The sequence below is a fragment of the Myodes glareolus genome, chromosome 21 (genome assembly GCF_982192425.1).
Source record: "Myodes glareolus chromosome 21, mMyoGla1.1, whole genome shotgun sequence".
In the NCBI taxonomy this organism is placed as follows: domain Eukaryota; kingdom Metazoa; phylum Chordata; class Mammalia; order Rodentia; family Cricetidae; genus Myodes; species Myodes glareolus.
In genome coordinates this window covers 11,686,634-11,706,194 of record NC_142046.1, presented here as the reverse complement: position 1 = coordinate 11,706,194, position 19,561 = coordinate 11,686,634, and the positions used below count along the sequence as shown (strand labels likewise).

The 19,561-nt window shown below is 50.7% G+C and overlaps 1 protein-coding gene across 5 annotated transcripts in view; it reads right to left on the bottom strand.

Moving 5' to 3' along the window:
• The window catches only part of Mvb12b (multivesicular body subunit 12B), a 153,905-nt gene extending 137,172 nt beyond the window's left edge, over positions 1–16,733 (bottom strand). For 2 of the 5 annotated variants that reach the window (XM_085681329.2, XM_085681330.2), the window contains exons 1-2: positions 16,586–16,732; positions 3,906–4,028 (exon numbers count right to left, since the gene is read on the bottom strand). In XM_085681329.2, coding sequence (XP_085537455.1) covers positions 3,906–4,028; positions 16,586–16,660 — 198 coding nt within the window. In that variant the 5' untranslated portion in view covers positions 16,661–16,732. Of the gene's footprint in view, positions 1–3,905; positions 4,029–7,153; positions 7,268–16,356; positions 16,470–16,585 lie in introns of those variants that run through there. The other 3 variants (XM_087899708.1, XM_087899709.1, XM_087899710.1) reach the window with 3 other exon arrangements.
• Positions 16,734–19,561: the final 2,828 nt, after the last annotated feature.

The following is a 19,561-nucleotide window of genomic DNA, read 5'->3' as shown; positions in this document are numbered from 1 at the left end:
CCAACAGTACAGAAATTCATTCAGTCTTTTCTACATACATAGGAACAAAAATAATAAATAAACCCTTAAAAACAAAAAAGAAGTCCACAGATATGCCCACAGGCCAGTCTGATGGAGGCAATTCCTCAATTGAGGGTCCCTCTTCCCAGATGACTCTGGTTTATGTCAAAATGACAAAAACTAGCCAGAACATACCTCACATTGATCATTGATCGAGAAAATGCTCACTACCCACGGCACCAGATACCTGCCAGCCTGCCACCACAGCTGGGGCACAAAACCCACAAAACACACATCATTTGATTAGACTCAGGGTCCTGGTTCTGAAACACGCTGGCGTTTCCAAACACACCATGGGCAGAAGTACACACCACACCTGTGCCACCTCGTCATGTCACTTGATCCCTGACAAAGGCTGAGGGTGGTCGCATTTGTTCTTAAAGTGCATATAAATCCAAAACTTAAATTTCAAATTTAAAATAGAAAAATTAATTTCCCTGTCAAGCCAAATAATTGAGGTTTGATTTTTCCAAGTCTGAGCAAAAGTAAACCAGATATTTCTGTGAGCAGAAGGAGGTATCAAGACACTGTCCATCCCCCTCACACACACACAACTGTCTGAGTGAGCCTTTGGTCAACCCTGGAATTGCACACAAGATGGGGGGTGATAGGGGTAGGAGAGGCCACACGAGAAGACGGCTCCTCCCCCACAGCCACAGGAAGCCACAGTTTCTGACAGACTTCCTGAGGCAGCCTTGCTGGCCTCTTGCACAATGATGGCCACTGTACTCCCAACACCCGGTGTGTCCTCCTCTCAGGAGCAGATCAGTCCCCAGACAGTTCACAGGACTGGCCCAGATTCAAGCCACAGGAAACCTCTTTCCACATTTTCAATAAAACTTGGTTTAAAGTATTTTCTACCAAAACAAAATGGGGACACCTGGTGCCTTCATCAAAACAAGCTCAGCTCTGAAAAGAAACCAGCCTGTGACAGAGGCTGCGGGGAGCCCTCATTTCTTTGCTCAGGAGCAGACCCTTGTCAGCAGAGCAACACTGAGGGGGACAGGGGTAAGCTGTCCCTTCCCGCCCACCTGCTACAAGTGTGGCCAGGAGGAGGAGCACCTGTGGATTGAAGGTCTCCTGCCCTCACAGGGCCTCCTCCCACAACCTGGCCTTTCTAGAGATTTGAGTGGCAGCTCCAGTCAGTCCAGGGGGACAAGTGTGGCTCACATGTTCCATTTGGTATCTACCATAGGCTTCAGGCAAGCGCTCGCTACCCTCCTTTGGAGGGTTTTGAGTCCTTGAGCATTCTGGAAACACACAAGCCTTCTTGACCCTGCTTCAGCACAGAACAGAGAGTTTTGTGTTTTGTAGGTTCTTCCTTCCTTCCTTCCTTCCTTCCTTCCTTCCTTCCTTCCTTTTCTTTTCTTTTTATTTTTCTGCTTTGGTGAGTGACAATTGGCCTCTATTTGCAAGTTTCCAATTTTAAGCCCAGTGTCGCCACAGCACCCTACATCCAATGCTCCAAACACTGGCAGCTTGGGTGATTCTGAAGACGCCTGGGATATATTGGGCATCTATAAATTATGCAGGACCAGCAGTTTTGAAGAAATGTTTTGTTGCCTAATTAGTTTCAACATTACTGAAAGGAAGGGAGATGAGAAGGGAAAGGAAGGAAGGGGGTGGGTGGGCAACTCACACACTGCACGAAGGCCACCATCAAGGCCAGCTTCCCAGCAAACAGCAGCAGGAAGAAATGAGAGCCAAACATCGGAAACGGCCCCCAACCATTCTCTGACAGTTGGACGTCACCAGACAGGCCCTGACCACTTGCACCCTCTCTCCCCTGGAATCTCTCCCATTTGTGCCCAGGCCAGCTTGACACCTGCCGGCCTTTCTGACGGGAAGAGTTGCTCCTGGTGTCACATCAGGCCTCACTCCCACCTCCCCCACTCTTCCTCAGAGGCACCCACACTGAGTCTTCTCCCCCCACTTCCCTCTCACTCTGAACCCCAGTCTTGCTTCTGAGCCTTTTCTACACTTTCTTGAGACCCATCCCCATCTCTGAGGGCAGGTTCCATCAGTCTGTCACTCCGAGACCTGGGCATGTGACAGAAGCGGAGGGCTGTTGGTAGAAGACTGCAGAAACGGGGACAATGAATTGAGACAGTGAATAAAAGATCTCCAGTTCCCTTCCCATCCAGAGAAAAAGGAAGTCATTAAATTACATTTCTATAAATGAACTGTTGGCATTTTTAGCCTCAAGCAACAGCAGTACCTAGAAAGCCTTCCTATGGCAGCCTGCAGCCCGAGGCCAGCAGCACATCTGGTGACTAACAGCAGGAAGCTGGTCAGAGTCTCACTGTATGAGGGAAGGAGGGGGTTAATCTTCCAGCGGCCGCAGGCTTACGCCTCCTCTGGTCACTTCTTGGAGTCTTCCCAAAACATTCCTGCACTTCTGTTGACTTAATATGGAACTCCAGATGAAAAGAACGGGAAGTGCCTCTTCTCACCCTGCCCTCTCCACCTTTCCCCCTTGAACTCAGGGCTCTTGGGAATGAGATGTTTATCTCATAAGAGGCCAAAGGCAAGAGAAGAGAGGAATATGCCCCTCTCCCCGAAAGAGCTCTTAGAGGAGCCTAGGGTCATGTGCAGCCAGTGTAATTACAGGCGTGCTAGCTCCAGCCTCTTGCCCTACTCACCTTCCACTAAAACACATGGTACGACATGATGGTGAAATGTGCTTATTAATTTCACTCATTTGACACCATGCTCTCCTGCCCTGAGCTAGATGTTAGAAGAAAATGACAGGGATAGATTGTGCCCCTGTCAGCCTTCAGGAGACTTCCAGAAAGCCAAACTACCAAAGGTCATCTGGTGCCCACTAGCCAAGTGGTCTGAGTGACCCCAAAGGGGCAGCCAGAATGCTACAGACACTGATAGGCAGAGAAGAGCAGTAAGATGTGAGACCCATGCCCCGGGGCTTGAGCCTCCTGCAGTCCACGTAGTGGGGGCCTGGACGGTCCACCAGCAGACCAGGAGCCCCCAGCCCTGCCTGATGCACCATGTGCATCTCAGACCCAATTCATCAAAACACACTTCGGCTTCTCCAATCAGGGACATTTTGATTAGCTTCCCCAAGAGTTCCAAGGGACAAAGCCATACCTAATGATTCTGCTTTATGGAAAGACAGACATTCTAACTGGGCTTTGAAGACAGAGGACAGGCCAGATATAAATCTTTGTCAAAAAAGCCCCTGCTCTTTTCCCAAGCTTCTCAACACTCACTCGGGAAGGGGAGTTTTTGCTTTCTTGGATTTTCTTTGTTGTTGTTTTTTACGGGCTCCTCTTTTTGCAGCAAGGACCTGATGTAGACTGACCAAAGAGGTTCTCAGTCGGGACTGATTTTGCTCACCCACCCTTCCCCGGGGAATCTCTAGAAACATCTGGGATGTTCTTCACCTCAACTAAGTAGAGTCAAGGGTATTGCACATAGACTCTGAGGCACAGGACAGCCCCATGACAAAGAGTTACCTGATTATTGCCCCAACAATGGGGAGCCTTGCACAGGCTCCGGCTATGGCCGAGGACAACACACTCAGAACATTCACACTGCTGGGAAAATACAAGACAATCCCCAAGGTCTTCCCTAAATCCTTTGCATGAAGCATCAAAACTAGAAGTGACTTCAGAAATCAAAGGGTCTAATTAAAGGGTGAAAAACAACCAAAAGCCAGTTATGGCCAAGGTCAGGAAATCATCCCCGCACCCCATGACCCCCAAAGCAAGACACTCGTGGCTGCCTCCCCTGGCTGTGACTCTAGTTCTGAGAGACAAGCACATTTTCCTCCCAGGGACAAGTTCTTGGACAGAGAGCAGAACTGACAAGCTGGCACTGAGTCTTACCACATCATAGCCTGTCGGGGCTCGGTTCCGGGAAGCCACCACCCCGACTCCCGTGATGGGGTCCATCGGTGTCTCTGGTAAGGCTTCTGAGAGCTCTTTGACTTCAGGCATGGTGGCTTGGTCCTAGTTTGGAAAAGGAAACGGAGAGTACAAAATTCAAACTCGGCATTTCATGTGAACAGGGCAGCCTCGTAGACAGAATTCTGCAGCAGCCAGTGCCTACATTCCTCACCAGGGCCTTATCTGATCCTGAACTCAGATTAAGAATTCACTCACCACACCTCAAGCTGTTAGTGTGGAATGCTGAGGGCTCCTGTCTGCTCCCAGGAGGTAATTTCAATTCAAACCCCAAAGTACATTACCTATAGTCCAGGCCAGTCTTGAACTCCTGTCTCCTCCCAAGTGCTCATATTACAGGTATGCACATATAGTTTTATCAGGTACTTGGAATGGAACCCAGGGCTTTAGGTAGGCCAGATAAGCATGTTACCCACTGAGCTACCTGCCCAACCCCACATTATTCTTAATTCTACTCCCAACTGTCTCATTTCTGAACAGGGACGAGCCACCCCTAGCAAAGTCTCGTGTGCCCCCATATGGGGCTAGGCTTCCAAACGTACAGCCTATCCAATAACTAGACATTTAGTAGACAACTTAACGAGCTCCAAAACCACAGAAGGCATTTGGGGCTCTGGACTCCATATTTACAAGTTAGTGTCTAAACAAGAAGTTAAACCTTGGGAGGCCCCTGCTTTCCCTCAACTGTAAAATGAGGTCTTGATCTACTCCCCAGCTATTGAAAAAACTAAGAGAAAGGATATAAAAGAAGGACCCGGAGAGCTCCACGACACACAGTAGGTGCCCAGAAGGATATAAAAGAAGGGCCCGGAGAGCTCCACGACACACAGTAGGTGCCCAGAAGGATATAAAAGAAGGGCCCGGAGAGCTCCACGACACACAGTAGGTGCCCAGAAGGATATAAAAGAAGGGCCCGGAGAGCTCCGTGACACACAGTAGGTGCCCAGAAGGATATAAAAGAAGGGCCCGGAGAGCTCCATGACACACAGTAGGTGCCCAGAAGGATATAAAAGAAGGGCCCGGAGAGCTCCATGACACACAGTAGGTGCCCAGAAGAAAAGCATGTGGACTGGAAGGCTTAAAAACACATGGGACCTTTGGGCCAGAACTAAGAGGCACCATGTACTAGAGGTGTGGCCCATTTCTTTGTCTAGTTCAGCCGCCCCTGGGTCAGGAGTGATCCTAATTCTCACTGGTCACTTGGATGAAAAGAAGGGATGTGGAATTACTACTCTGCTGCTCGCTGCTTCTGCGCAGGACCAGCGGAGGAGGCTGGCTCAGCATGGAGAGCAGTGAGCCTGGCCGCTCAGTGTCCCTGCCCCGGAAACCAAATATAAAGAGCAACACCTGATGCAGAGGACTTTTACTGGGCGGGAGGTAGGGAAAGAACAAATAAATCCCACCTCACTCTGTAGCAATTAAGTCCCACGGGCTGCAGGCTGGGTACAGTTTCAAAAGCAAACCAAACATCCTGCCTAAGGAGGCAGCAGGAGGCAGGTTCTTATCAAAAGGCACTGGCCACCCCAAGTGAGCCTGCCTCACAGGAACCACCAAAATACTACGCAGCTCACCCATTTAGTCAGCAGAACCCACAAAACACCCCAGAAACAGACTTGTTTCTCGAGAGGGTTTGGCAGTGCCTGGCACCCCTACCCTCTTAGCCAAGTTACAGAGTTATATACTTTATTGGCTTATAGCAAAAATAAGCTTCCAACAGCCGAGGGCAGACGGTGGAGACTATACCACACCACTATATTCTTCCCTAGCTCCAATTTTCATTTTCTACCAAGTTTATCTCTAACAGCACGGGGCTTAGTGCTCTTACACCCAGTAGGTATTAAGCAAATATTTACCAAGTGATTCCACATGTGTGACCCCAATATGGGTTTAGGGTTAAATACCTGCACCTGCCCAATCCAGAGCAAATCACTAAACAAAATGCCTCTGCCCCTGAAAAATCCTGTATTATGGGGAACATAAAAACCACAAGGCTGCAGTTTGCAAAATATTGGTACCTGCTGTCGGTTACCAAAAATGCTTTGCAATTAGCAACTCATTAGCAGAATGTACGAATCCTGCCAGTGTTAAATATCATGCTGTGAATTTAATAAAAAACATGTGAAACAAAAAAATTTAAATACTACTGCCTTTACTATAAAAGAGAAAGAGGGACAGAGAATGAAACGAGAAAAAGAAATGAAAAGAAGGAGAATGATGGAAAAGGGGAGGGAGACAGAGAGATTACGGGGGCACACACAAGGACTATCTCATTTGTTGGGAGATGCATGGTCTGGGATGGCAATGCCCTCCACAAGGCACGATGACAGGGGTTCTCTTATTTGACGCACACTGCCAATTGCAGGCGGACGAGTGTACTTGCAAGGGGAAGATACTGCTCCCACAATGCAACCAGGGAGGCACCCAGCAGCAGTTTCCAAAATGGCTGCAGACAGCCTCCAACTAAAGCGGACAAAGAGCTGGGCCTCAAAGCGCAGGAGCCCAGCCTGCGCAGCCCACAGCAGGTCTGGCCCGGCCGGCAGACATCTCCATGCACTCCCCGCCCCTGCCTCTCTCCCCTGGTTGCCGAGCTGCTGTGCCCTGGGGATCAGGGCAGTCTCTGTGCCTCAGAGACAAATGGCTGTTCCAGGGGCTGTTCCACTTGGCGGTGGGGCATGGCCACCACCAGCCAAGGAGCCTCTTAATGAGAAACGCCCAAGATATCCATGGCAGAGGCCATCGCTCAGAGTGGCTTGCCCTGAATTACATATTTCTGACTGCAAATTACTTTTAACAGCATCTCTGCCGTCACTTCGATTGACCTCCTGACAAAAGGCCATTTATCAACTTGCACTCCGGGTTTCCTCAGGCTGCTTGGAGTCTCCAGGCAGAAGGGAAGGCGCAGGAGCAGAACAGCACCCTGCCACCAGGGTCGCGGGCCAGGCCTCTGACAGGAAGAAGAGGGGCCACGAATGTGAGACCAATAGCAGGCTGGAGGGAGAGCAAGGGAGCATGTGTTTAAGAACAGCACCGACCTGCCAGGCAGGAAGTGACAGGGTAAATACAAAAGGCCTCCCTGCAGCAACTCTTGCCCCCCCCTTAGTGGCTCCTCACTCATGTGAACAAATCCCTGTTAAGTTTGTACAGAACTCTGCAAGTTGGCTGAAACTCACCTCAGAGCAGGAGGGCCCACCAAGCTAGCCTTATTCTGTATAAGGGAAAACTGAGGCTTGTTCCCATAGCCCGGCAACCGGCAGCCAGCAGGGCATCCTCCTCAGTCTAGCCTGTGCTGTTTCACTGCACAGAGACCAACATCCTGCCCAAAAGGGAAAGCAGTTTCAACACTAATTATATTTTAAAATGCCAAAGCGCTTCTTTCTCTGGCCGTAGCTCAATAAGTCAAGCAAGGGGGAAGAAAGTACAGAAAGATAAAAGTAACATGGGATTAATTTTCCTCACACCTCAGTTTCGAGATTCAACATTCCCCTCATAAATAATTTACAACAATAAAAATGAGCTAAGGCCATGTTTGTGTAGGACAGAGGTAAATTCAGGCCTAATGAGGGAGATCTGAGCTCGGCACGGGAGGGAATGGGTTGATCTATGGCCTAGTGCGGGCAGGATCCACAGCACACAGGGGCTCCATTACCAAGCACAGCCGCACGGCTAACCTGGAGGAAGGGAGCCAGAGGCAAGCCTGTGCCGTCCAGCGACAGCCGCAGAAAGGTGTCCACAGGGAAAGCCAGAGTGGCCCCCCTATTTGGGTGGCTAGATGGCAGATACTGAGCCAATCTGAAACCTAGTTCTCAACACAGGCCAGGTAAGGTAGTTCAGTGTTGGCAAGTCTGCTCTTGGCTATGGTGATGGTGACCTTGAGTTCTTCTCCAAATGGAACCTTCCAGACCATCAGAGATCGTCCCCAATGACGTCTCCTGAGTGGGGGCACACGGCGTCTGCAGGGTCATTCCCAGGCCGAGGGCTGCAGAGCCCTGCTCCAGGCATCTGTCCTTGTGTTTCCCTGAGAGATCTCTCCGAGACAAGAGAGCAAGGCAAGAGTGTGTGGACGCACAGCACAAGGTGAGTTGGGTCTGGTCTTTCAAGCTAGGGGGGGGTCTTCCCCCCTCCATGCCATGCTAGATGTGTTTACAAAGGAAGATGGCCAGGAGGAGGTTTGGTCCCTCACAGGGTGGCACCTCAACAACACTGTCATCCCAGGCTCACAGGAAATGAGCTTTAACTATGGTGCCCCTTCACAGTGTAGTGTGTAGACGCCACACTGCTCCCTTGTAGCTGATCAAAGAATTACCACAACCATGCACATAATCCCTAAAAGTCAGCAGTTCTGGGTTTAACTGATGCTGCTCATTGTTTCAGAATCAAAGGCTGCCTCCAGCCCCAGTGAAGCGCCTGCAGCACGCTGAAAACTCAGGGGAACTTTGATATCATCTCTGTTTAATTTCCACAACCTTAGTGAGCCTGGGGTTTATCTCGTTTTATCAACTCCAGTACTGAAATCAAAACCCAGCTAACAACACACAGCCCCTCCACAGAGGCCTTCCAGCAGTGGGGAGTGGGCCGGGGAGTTTAAAGTGTTTTCCAGGGCAAGGACTGCAGGGGGCAGGAGCTGCTGCCTTCAAAGGAGGCCTGGCCTCTCTGCCATCCTGGCCTCCCCACAGAGAGCATGGGCAAGGATGCTCAGAAGCAGCGCCAGCACTGCCTGCCAGGGCTAAAAGCATGATCACATATCTTCTGGAAAGAGTAATTTCAAAGTACTGGGGGGTGGGGGGAGCAGGTTAAACTGGCTGACTAATTGAAATGGCAAAAATCAGTGGGTTAATTAAGTCCCTACAGAAGGATGAACTGTGTTCAGCTTGCTTGGAGTCCAAGCTCAAGGGCATCAAAAACACAAACTGTCTACCTGTATCCTGCTGCACAAGGGCAAACTCTTTCTCCAGTGAAGCTGCTACTACAACCAGGTGTCCTCAGACAGGGAGGACTCTGCAACTCTTTCCTAGTGGTAGGGTCGTCTCTGGGATCTCCCAAGCATTAGCACCTTTCTACAAGGAGGAGAAAAAGGGCACAATCTATCCTAAGGAAGGTAGACTATGGCTGGACCTCCCCATCACACACCACACCATCAGAACAGAAGTACAAAACCTGCCCCACATGGAGGCTTCAAGCTGAGAACAGGCACCATGCAGCACCCAGGACAGAGTGGGGCCAGCAATCAGGCTCCCTGAGAGGGCTAGTGCACACTGAGAGGCATCTGCTGGGGAGCCCCACAGAGAACCTGCTCTACCTGACCCTTGGTCTATGCACAGCTAAGTTGGTGACCATAAGAAGTCAAATCCCTGGGCCACTGCCGTTGGACAGTCGAGGCAGCAGGCCGCTGACTATGGGGAGGGCTGTTCTGATACCAGAAATGATTAAAAATATTTTCCTAAGCTCTCCTGGGACATAGAATTTTCCAGCTAGGGAACAAACAATGGTGAGCCCTTCCTTTTCCCCCAGGAAAGCTGAGTTTTTCCTAACAGAAGATTCTGGTACACAAATGCATCAATCCAATCAGACCGTTCTCAGATTTATATTAGTCATTTGAAGACCACACGTAGTTCTCATAAAGCACACGAATGACGGATGGAGCTTCCCAGCACTACCCAGACAAAGCCGCTAAAGGAACATGCTCTACACAGCCCCAGAAGCAGGTTGTGTACATGTCCTGAAACCCAGCTCTACACAATCCCTGGAACCCAGCTCCACACAGCCCTGGAACCCAGCTCTACACAATCCCTGGAACCCAGCTCTACACAGCCCTGGAACTCAGCTCTACACAGCCCTGGAACCCAGCTCCACACAGCCCTGGAACCCAGCTCCACACAGCCCTGGAACCCAGCTCCACACAGCCCTGGAACCCAGCTCCACACAATCCCTGGAACCCAGCTCTACACAGCCCTGGAACCCAGCTCTACACAGCCCTGGAACCCAGCTCCACACAGCCCTGGAACTCAGCTCTACACAGCCCTGGAACACAGCTCTACACAGCCCTGGAACACAGCTCTACACAATCCCTGGAACCCAGCTCTACACAGCCCTGGAACCCAGCTCTCTACAGCCCTGGAACCCAGCTCGATACAGCCCTGGAACACAGCTCTACACAATCCCTGGAACCCAGCTCCACACAGCCCTGGAACCCAGCTCTACACAGCCCTGGAACCCAGCTCCACACAATCCCTGGAACCCAGCTCCACACAATCCCTGGAACCCAGCTCTACACAGCCCTGGAACCCAGCTCTACACAGCCCTGGAACCCAGCTGGAAGGCAGAGTCCACTAGGACACAGGTGAGTCTCATTCTGCCTGGTTTATGATCACAGGAAATCAGGGCTGACCATGTCCATTACCATCGAGTCTAGACTGGTGGTGCCATATTGGAGATCCCAATAGAAGGAAAATGCCCAGCAAACACAATCATCCTAGGAGGTCCCAAGACCAAGGATCCTTTTATGTTTAGTGCCATAGTATAAATGAGTCATACTGTTGTCCTGATGGCCAGCGTAAGTGGAGGAGAAGTGCCATGTTACCTTACAGCCCATATCCTTTTTGGCCTTCCCATCTTGAGTGTTTCTCTAATACATTCATCAATCTAATCAGTCCATCTGACAGTTGACAGCTTCCACAAGAGCCTTCCAGTTCTCTCCTAAGACTCAGGGGTGTATCTGGTAACCTACTAGCCGACTTCACCTGCATATCCCATTGACACGCCCAACCTGGCTCACTTCACACAATCTCCCGCCTCCCTCCCTAACAGGGCAGACATCTGTGGAGAGCTAGGAGGAAGAATATTCTCCTACATCTGGCAGCAGGGGTCTTCTGACTTTCTGACAGCAGCTGGGATGCAGGAGTGCCTCCTGGGTAGCTGCTAATACCGACAGCCCTGAGCCCTGTACTAGAAGCAGACTCCAGAGGCCTGCCAGGGACTTGGGCAAGGAGCCTAAGAAGCTGCATTCTCACAGGATCCCAGCTGATCAAACAGCTGGTCACCACTTGCAGTTCAAGAACCCCACTGCAGGTCCTTATTACATGTTTGATAAGAAAATGATGAATGAATAAGATCGAACGAACTTGAAGGTGACCTTCCTTTGAGAACAATCTCAGAATGGGTTCCCTAGCCTCTCCCTCCCCATCACAGGTCAGCCAAGAGTACTCAGCTTCTCGCTGACCCTACCCTGCCTTCTCCAGCTACCCATCCAGACAAGTGCCAGCACCCAGAGAGCTAATGTCATCCTTAGCAGGTGGTTTTATCATACACATATGCTCCTGTGAAGAGTGTGAACAAAGATGTGTTCACAAAATATAAAACAAAACAAAAGAAACAAAACAAAACGAAAAGAAAACAACATCGCTGTCCAGTCCACGGGATAAGGTGCGGCGCCAAGGCCAAGGCAAGCCGCAAGCTTGAAGCAAGGTATGCCAGGGCTCAGCTATGTTTCTCCCACCTACATGAGTTCCTTCAAATCTCCCAGCCCCCCTTATGTTATCAGTCAGAGTAGGATGGCCAGCAGAGCATAGTAATGGAGAAGGCACAGCTTTCAAGTCAGACCAGAGTGCCAGCCAACGCTCCACACTCACAGCTGTGGGGCTCTGCACAAATCACTCAACCCAGGCCTGAGTTTTCACCACATGAAGGCGGAGTAGCAGATACATTTTCTCTATGTAATTATTGTGTGAATAAAAAATCTAGAATTGCATCAGAGGACACAATCAACAGAGTAAAAAGGCAACTCAAAGACTGGGGGAAGATATTTGCCAACCGGATCTGCTCACAGATATGTGATGAGGGGTCCCATTCAGATCTATGAAGAACGACAGCTAAACAAAAGCCAATGTACACGTTTGTTAGTGGGAAAGCGAGAACAAGCATTTCTCCAAGGGTGAGCAACGCGTGGACTGTGTGCAGCACAGGAAAAGATGTTCAACTAGGAAGTCCCTTGGAAATGCAAGTTAAAACTCAAACCACAGTGAAAACTGTCTTATACTCAGGAGGCAGAGGCAGGTGAGTTTGAGGCCAGCCTGGTCTTCAGAGCTAGTTCCAGAACACAAAGAAACTCTGTCTTGAAAAAACAAAAACCAAAAAACAAACATATAAACAAACAAAAAAAATGTTTCCGTATGATCCATTTCTAGCTATATACCCCAAGGAATTGAAACCAGAGTCAGAACAGCCTTATTCAATGGCCAAAACATGATGAATGGGCAAATGAAATATAATCAATATGTTCAAGCAACATTCATTCAACCCTCGAAAGGAGGGAAAGTCTGACCCACACTGTAATGTGACAAACTGTGAGGATATTGTACTAAGTAAAATAAGGCAGCCAGAAAAAGTTATACACCGTAGCATTCCAGTCCATAAGGCTCTCAGCACGGTCTTTCTCAGGGAGACAGAAAGTGGAATGAAGGCTGCCAGGAGCCGTAAAAAAGGGACAATGGGGAGTTGTTTAATGATTTCAATTTTGCAAGCCAAAAAAAAAAAAAAAAGTCTAGCAATTAGGGCTGGAGAAATGATTCAGCTTTGAAAATACAGGATGACCCGAGTTCAGCCCCCAGACTCAAGTCAAAAAGTCAGATGGAGGTGGGTGGGTGGTGCTGGACAGATGGCTCAGCTGTAAAGATCTGGGTTCAATTCCCAGAATCCACATGTTGGCTTACAGCCATCTGCAACCCCAGTTTCAGGCGATCTGATACCCTCTTCCATCCTCTACGGGCACCAGGCCTGCACACAGTGTGCCGACATACATACAAAGCAAAATAAATACACGTAAAATAAATTTTTAAATAATAAATATACAAATAAAAAGCCAGAAATGGTAACCCATGCTTGTAATCCCAGTGCTGAGAAAACAGAGAAAGGAAGCTTTCTGGACAGCTTAGGCCAGCCTAGCCGATTATCATGAACCCAGACCAATGAGAGACCCTGCCTCAAAAAAACAATGTGGAAGGTTCTGAGGAATAGCACCCGAGGATGACCTCTGACCTACACACACACACACACACACACACACACACACACACAAATGTACACAAACACACACAGAGAAAAGTTCCACAGATCAGTTGCACAAGTATGTCCTGGTTACTGCCACCGATCTATACACTTCCCCCTGGCTAAGTTGGTAAAGTTGATGCTGTCCCTACTTAACAATTTTCTAAGTGTCTAGAACTGTGGGTCTCAGATCTCAGCAGGCATAGAACACTCCAAACGAGCTTACTAAGTATGCAGGTTCTGGGGTTCCTTTCCTGGACATTCTGCCTCAGTGAAGTCTGGGAATGAAGCCCTGGAGTCTGCATTTCCATAAACTTCACTGGCTGGTTTGGCTCATTAAGAACTTAGGTGTGGGACTGGAGAGATGGCTCAGGGGTTAAGACAGTGTACTGCTCTTGCAGAGGACCCACACTTGGTTCCCAGCACCTGTGTTGGGTGGCTCACAACCCCCTCGAGCTCCAGCTCCAGGGGCTCCAACACCCTCTTCTGGCCTCCATAAGTACCTGCACGCATGTATACGTGCCCACACACACACACACACACACACACACACACACACCCATACAGATAATTTAAAATAAAAATAAATCTTAAACTCTCGTATGGGCCAGAACGATGGTTCAGCAGGTCAAGGATCTTGTCACTAAGCCTGCTGACCTGAGATTGATCCCTGGGGCCCACATGGTGGAAGGAGTGAACCAACTCCTACAGCTGTCCTCTGACCTCCACACACGCTACCCTCGCCTGCTATCAGGCACAAAGCTCATCTTTAAAAAGATCATGTACTTCTCTCCTCTACGGGCCACAGGGCACTCTTTTGAACATTCTGTCAGTATCTAGTGTTTTAATTTTTTTAAGAGTGGATATGGCATATGCACTCGTGCCTCTATCTATAGATAAAAAGATACAGGAACACATTATTTTTACTAAGTAAGCTAGAAGGCAACTAGTGGGTCCTCCTTCCCCAGAGAAGCTGAGATACTGAGCTCCTGTGTGTGGCCCTGGGATCTGGGCCCATGGGGCTCTCATATTTCTGCCAGGACAAGCTTAGCATCTTGCCAGGAGTGTGTCAACAAAACCAAACACTGCCCAGAGGATGTCCCGGACAAGGGAGGTGATGTCACACACCCTGCTGGTTGGTGGCTCTCCTGCCAGGCAGCTGGAGTGAGGGACTGACTTAGACCCCTGCTCTGCAGACAGCACTGGGAAACCACAGTTCCCTGGGGCAGCACAGTAAGGTGAAGGCTGAGGTGAGCCCCAGGGACAGAAAGCCCAGTGGCCCCGCTCCACCAACTGCCAAAGAAGGCTCTGCTCACCATCCACAGCCAGTAACCATGTCCTTAGCCAACCACACCCAGCCATGCAGTCATTCACCACCTTCCTCGTCTCAACAGCACTTGACACTTTCTGTCCTCAACTCCAGCACCATCATTGCGTGGCTGTGCGGTGGGGCTACTGCTCTTTGGACATGAAGCACGGAGCACTTCTAGCTGGCCGTATCAGAGGGACCCACACCGCGTGGCTTCTGATGTCCTCGGGCAGCTCTGCCATGACGGGGACAGAAACTCAATGTTGGGACTCTCCCTTACTCCTCAAGCGTTGAGAGGGCATTCAGCTATTGCGTTCACATGGCCACGTGGTCTTGTAACACGTACAAAGTCAAGATATCCCTGAATTCTTTTTCTGGTGGGGCCTGACCCCAGCAGCAAATCATGCGAGCATCTGCTGAGTGCTGGACCGCACTTCATTTTCATGAGGCTCTCCACCTCTTGAAAGGTCAAGTGCCTTCCTGATTGATGATCCTTATGGGGTAAGTATTATTTGTAAGCCACTTTTACAATTAAGAAAATGGGGATTCCAGAAAGAAATAGTGCTTTACTAGGGTCACCTACGGTCTACCGAGTGGGACAAAACTCAACCCGAGCCCTCAGATTCCAGCCGAATCACTATACCATAGCTTCCTATTGCCCTGAGAAGGTCGTTCTTATGCCTGCAAACAGGCACTCGAAAATAAACTAAGTAAGCAAGCTTGATGACCAAATGTCTAACAGTAACTGCTAACTGGGCTGGGGGGGGGGATGGAGCGCAGGGGCAGAGCTCACCAATTTGCACAGGTTTGATCCTGAGCCCCTGGAAGATTATTCACTGTTTTTACTGGTAATTCACCACACCAAGGCGGGCTCTATGTTAGCTTCTCATGCAAGGCTTCATTTCTGCCCCACCAGAACCCTATGATAGACTCATTAGCTTCAGTCTACATACCAGGAAACGGCAGCACATTAAAAAAAAATAGCCAGGCACAAGCATCCTAAAGGTCTCATCCTAAAGCCCTTGGTTTAACCTTAGTGAATATTCTTGAAGTGGTCAAGGTCCACCAATACAGGCACAGCAAAGGTCGCTAGCCTCTATCAGGGACACAGTACCAGGGAAAGGAGGGACGAAGAGAAGGGGACAAGGTGATGCTATTACACTCAATCGACCTCCATGGGTCTTGGTGACCCAGCTCCTGCAGACGCCCTGATTCTCAGGAACTCACTTAAACGTTGAGTGTGGCACAATTCCTCAAAGCACCCCCAAGTGATTTCCCAGCTGGCAAGGAAGGTGCCACCATCTCTGGTAACTAACCTCCGCCTACTCGGAGTTTGTCATTTACTATAGGATTCTCCCGGGCTTATCTTCTAACTTTTCTAAGGCAGCTGATAAGATTTGGCAGTCCTGGTAGAAGGAGATAGGATCCAGCCAGCTGTCGGGAAACATTCTCTCCAAGAAGGCACCTCTAGAGACAAAGGCCCTGAAAGAGGAGCCCTGCCTTCTGTCTGCCAATGTGGCTGAAATCCAGGCTCTCTGGGTCTCACGTGGGGGCAGGGAGAAGGGGCAAGGGCCATTTGCCTTGGGCCTGCCTGTCGTTTTCCCCCTTATCTTGCTGAACAGGTCCTGGGGGTCAGGGGACAGAAGAGAGATAGGCTGATAACTCAGGGACAGCTGTGTGCTGAAGACAAAGGAAACAAAGATGCTCCTGGATCTACCTCATTCACAGTTCCTGTCTCTGAGGATGTGGTCCCTGGTGCTGTGCCAAGCAGCCCCTTTAGGCCTCACTTGCCCTGGCTGGAGCCATTGCAAGAGGAGGTTCATCAACATGCCCACCGTGCTTCCTGAATGGCTGGTCACCTTGCAGACAGGTGCCCTACAGTTTGGGTACCCCCAGGTAATGATGCCTGAGGGTCAGGTGCGTGCTCAACCGCACCCACGTGACAGCAGAGAGCCGGACCCCAGGCCAAGCGAGTCCAGGGAACTGTCCCCAGCATGTGCCCCCATGAAGCTTGTCGCCCCTCACCTGGCTTCACCCTCGGAGTGGGGCTGCCACTCGAGTCCCCAGCTCGCTCCAGCCTCAAGGCCGAGCCGGAGCCCCGGGAGCCTGCAGCACCACCGCGCCGGGCGGAGGCCGCCCTCCCGGGCCTGTACCCACGCGGGGCCGGGCGCGCAGCCCGCAGGCCTGGGCCCGGCCGGCTCCTCCCGCGCCCTCCCGCCCCCGCCCGTCTCCTCCCGCGCGGGCCTCACTTAACTGTTCCCCGCTGGGGCGGCGGCGGCTGCGGCGGCGGCGGGTCCCGGCTCCGTCTCACGCAGAAGCAGCTTCTCATCGCCCGGGCGGCGCGGGAGGAGCCGGGCCCGGGGCCCAGGCGGCTGCAGCCGGCGCCGCAGCTCGAGCGCAGCCTCCCCGGGAGCGGCGGCGGCGAGGGGCGGGGCGCGGCCTGGCGGCGGCGGCGGCAACGGCGGCGGCAGCGGCGGCGAGGGCCGGGGCCGGGGCGGGAGGGGCGCGCTGCCTGCGGCGGAGCCGGGAGCGCACCGCCCTGTGGCCCCCGGCGCCCTCGGTCCCCGCCCCCAGTCGGCCTCCGCTCGGCTCCGCTAGGCCTCGCAGTCCCCTTCGCCCACCGCTCAGCTGGGCCGGCCGTAGGTCCCTGGAAGACGCTCTGACACCAGGCCTGCAGGCCCGCAGTGGCCCTTTCAGGGACACCCTCCCACCTGGCCCTTGTAGGCTTGACTGCACCCCAAGGCAATCCCCTCTGCTCTTCCCACTGCCCGGCCGACCTAACGTGGCGCAGCCGGGGCCTCAGACTGACCCCAAGCTCAGAGCAGGTCTCAGCTCGCCCCTCTTGCTGGGCGAATGATTTACCCACAGAGGCCTGGGGGCAAGCCTTGAGGAGGCATCTAGAGTAGGATGCCTGCCCCTGCAGTGCCCGAGGAACCTTACAAGAAGTCACAATGAAACGGAGCAGGGCCCTCAGGCTGGACAGAGGGGCGGCAACAGCCTTTGACCCCTGAACCACCTCCCCCTACACAGCCAGGCCTGCAGGCCCTGAAGGGGATGTGTGCTAAACTGGACATTTAAAATCATACACAGTAGCCGGCTTGATTTGCTCATGCACCAAGGCTCATAGTTACACATCCCAGGCTTTTCCAAAATAGCCAGATCTGAAGCTAGTGTGCCAAGCAGAAGTATCTGTGGAGCCTAAGATCCAGTGAGGATAATATCCAAATCTGTGCATGCATTCCAGGCGTCTGTGCCACTCAGAAACACCATAGGTCCACATGGATGGATAGCAAGTCCAATCACGCCATGAGGAAACAGACAATCTATATTATTAAGCTGCTACAAAGCCCGGTGTGGTGGCGATCACTTTTAATTCCAGCACTCTCGAGGCAGAGGCAGGCAGATCTCTGAGTTAAGGCCAGACCTAGTCTACATAGTGAGTTCCAGGTCAGCCAGGGCTTCGTAGGGAGACCCTGTCTCCAAAAATAAAAACGAAACAAAACTGCTACAAGGAAAAAGAAAAAACATAATGTGTCTCCAGGTTCATCATAGCCCTGATACCAAGATCCAACAGAGACTATGCCGAAGAACACAAGTGAGAATGCTGTCCCTAGAGAGCGCAATGGATGCTCTTTGATAAAAGGTGTCTGCTATCTAACAAAGTCCTGCGTGCCACCCATCTGGCCACTTTCGGGAGACTTACCAGTGTTAAAATACAGAAGCCACTGTAATGCCTAGCAGTAAAACAAAAACCAGGCTCGCTTGTGTAGTCAGCCATTGCCCAGGATCAGCTGGGCCACGATCACTCATTTCAAAGCTCACCAGTTAACCTCCCACTGTATGAATCACGGCCATAGACAGACACACTTAAGAATATGGCTGTCACCCTTCTAAATAAAAGTGTAGTTTTTGATCCAGCTTATTGTAAAACTAGCCCAGACTCTCTATGATCTCCATGGTATTTTGTTCAGTAAAAAGCAGGTTCTGAGGGTAAGGAGTCAGTAAAGTATTTGCCATGCAAGCGTGAGAACCTGAATTCAACTGGGCATGATGGTTTGTACTTGTAATCCCAACACTGGGGGAGCAGGTAGGCAGGTCTTTGGAGTTCACTAGCCATGGATCTAAGCCTTGTAAGAGAGCCTCGGTTCCCACTCAGAGACTGTCTCAAAACATAGAGAGGACACCTCATGAAGTCAACACCCAATGTGCACTTCTGGCCTCCACACATATCTGCACATACATATATACCCACACACATAGGAACACAGACACACCCATGCATGACACACATACACACACAGCAGGTTATAAAATATAATGTACTTTGTATATAAATGTCAATTTTGCATGCACTTATATTTATAAATATTCTGCTATGCATAAAGATATTTAGGCCAAACACTGATTTTTAACTTTGGCTGTCTCTTAGAGATTGTTTACACACAAAGCATCATTTCTTTTATTTGTTTGTTTATTTATTTGTTTATTTATTTATTAAGCATACAATATACTGCTGGCAAGGAAGGCACCAGGTCTCATTACAGATGGTTGTGAGCCACCATGTGGTTGCTGGGAATTGAACTCGGGACCTCTGGAAGAGCAGCCAGTGCTCTTAACCTCTGAGCCATTTGTCTAGCCCCCAAAGCATCATTTCTATGTTAAGGTATTCATCTCACTTAGGAACACGATGCATGTGTTTCACTGGACACCAGTCCTCTTCCTTCAGTGTCCTTATGTGGGAACAGTCATTAAGAGCACACATCCCAGGGCTGGAGAGCTGGGCACTTGCTGCTCTCAGAGAAGACCTAGGTTCAGGTCCAGCATCCACACTAGACGGCACACAATTACCTGAAATTCCAGTTCCAGGGTATCTGAAGCTCTCTTCTGGCCTCTTCAAGCACCTGCATTCACATGGTACACACACTCAGGCCCATACACATAAAAACAAGCAAAGAGTGCATGTCCTTCCACTGGGTATTAGCATCCTCATGTTGGTCCTCCCATCAGGCACTAGCAACTTCGGGTTGGTCCTTCCACTGGGCACTAGCATCTTGGAGTTTGTCCTTCCATTGGGCATTAGCATCCTCAGGTTTGTCCTTCCACTGGGCACTAGCATCCTCGGGTTGGTCCTTCCATCGGGCATGAGCATCCTTGAGTTGGTCCTTCAATTGGGAACTGGCATCCTCGAGTTGGTTCTTGCATTGTACACTAGCCTCCTCAGGTTGGGTCT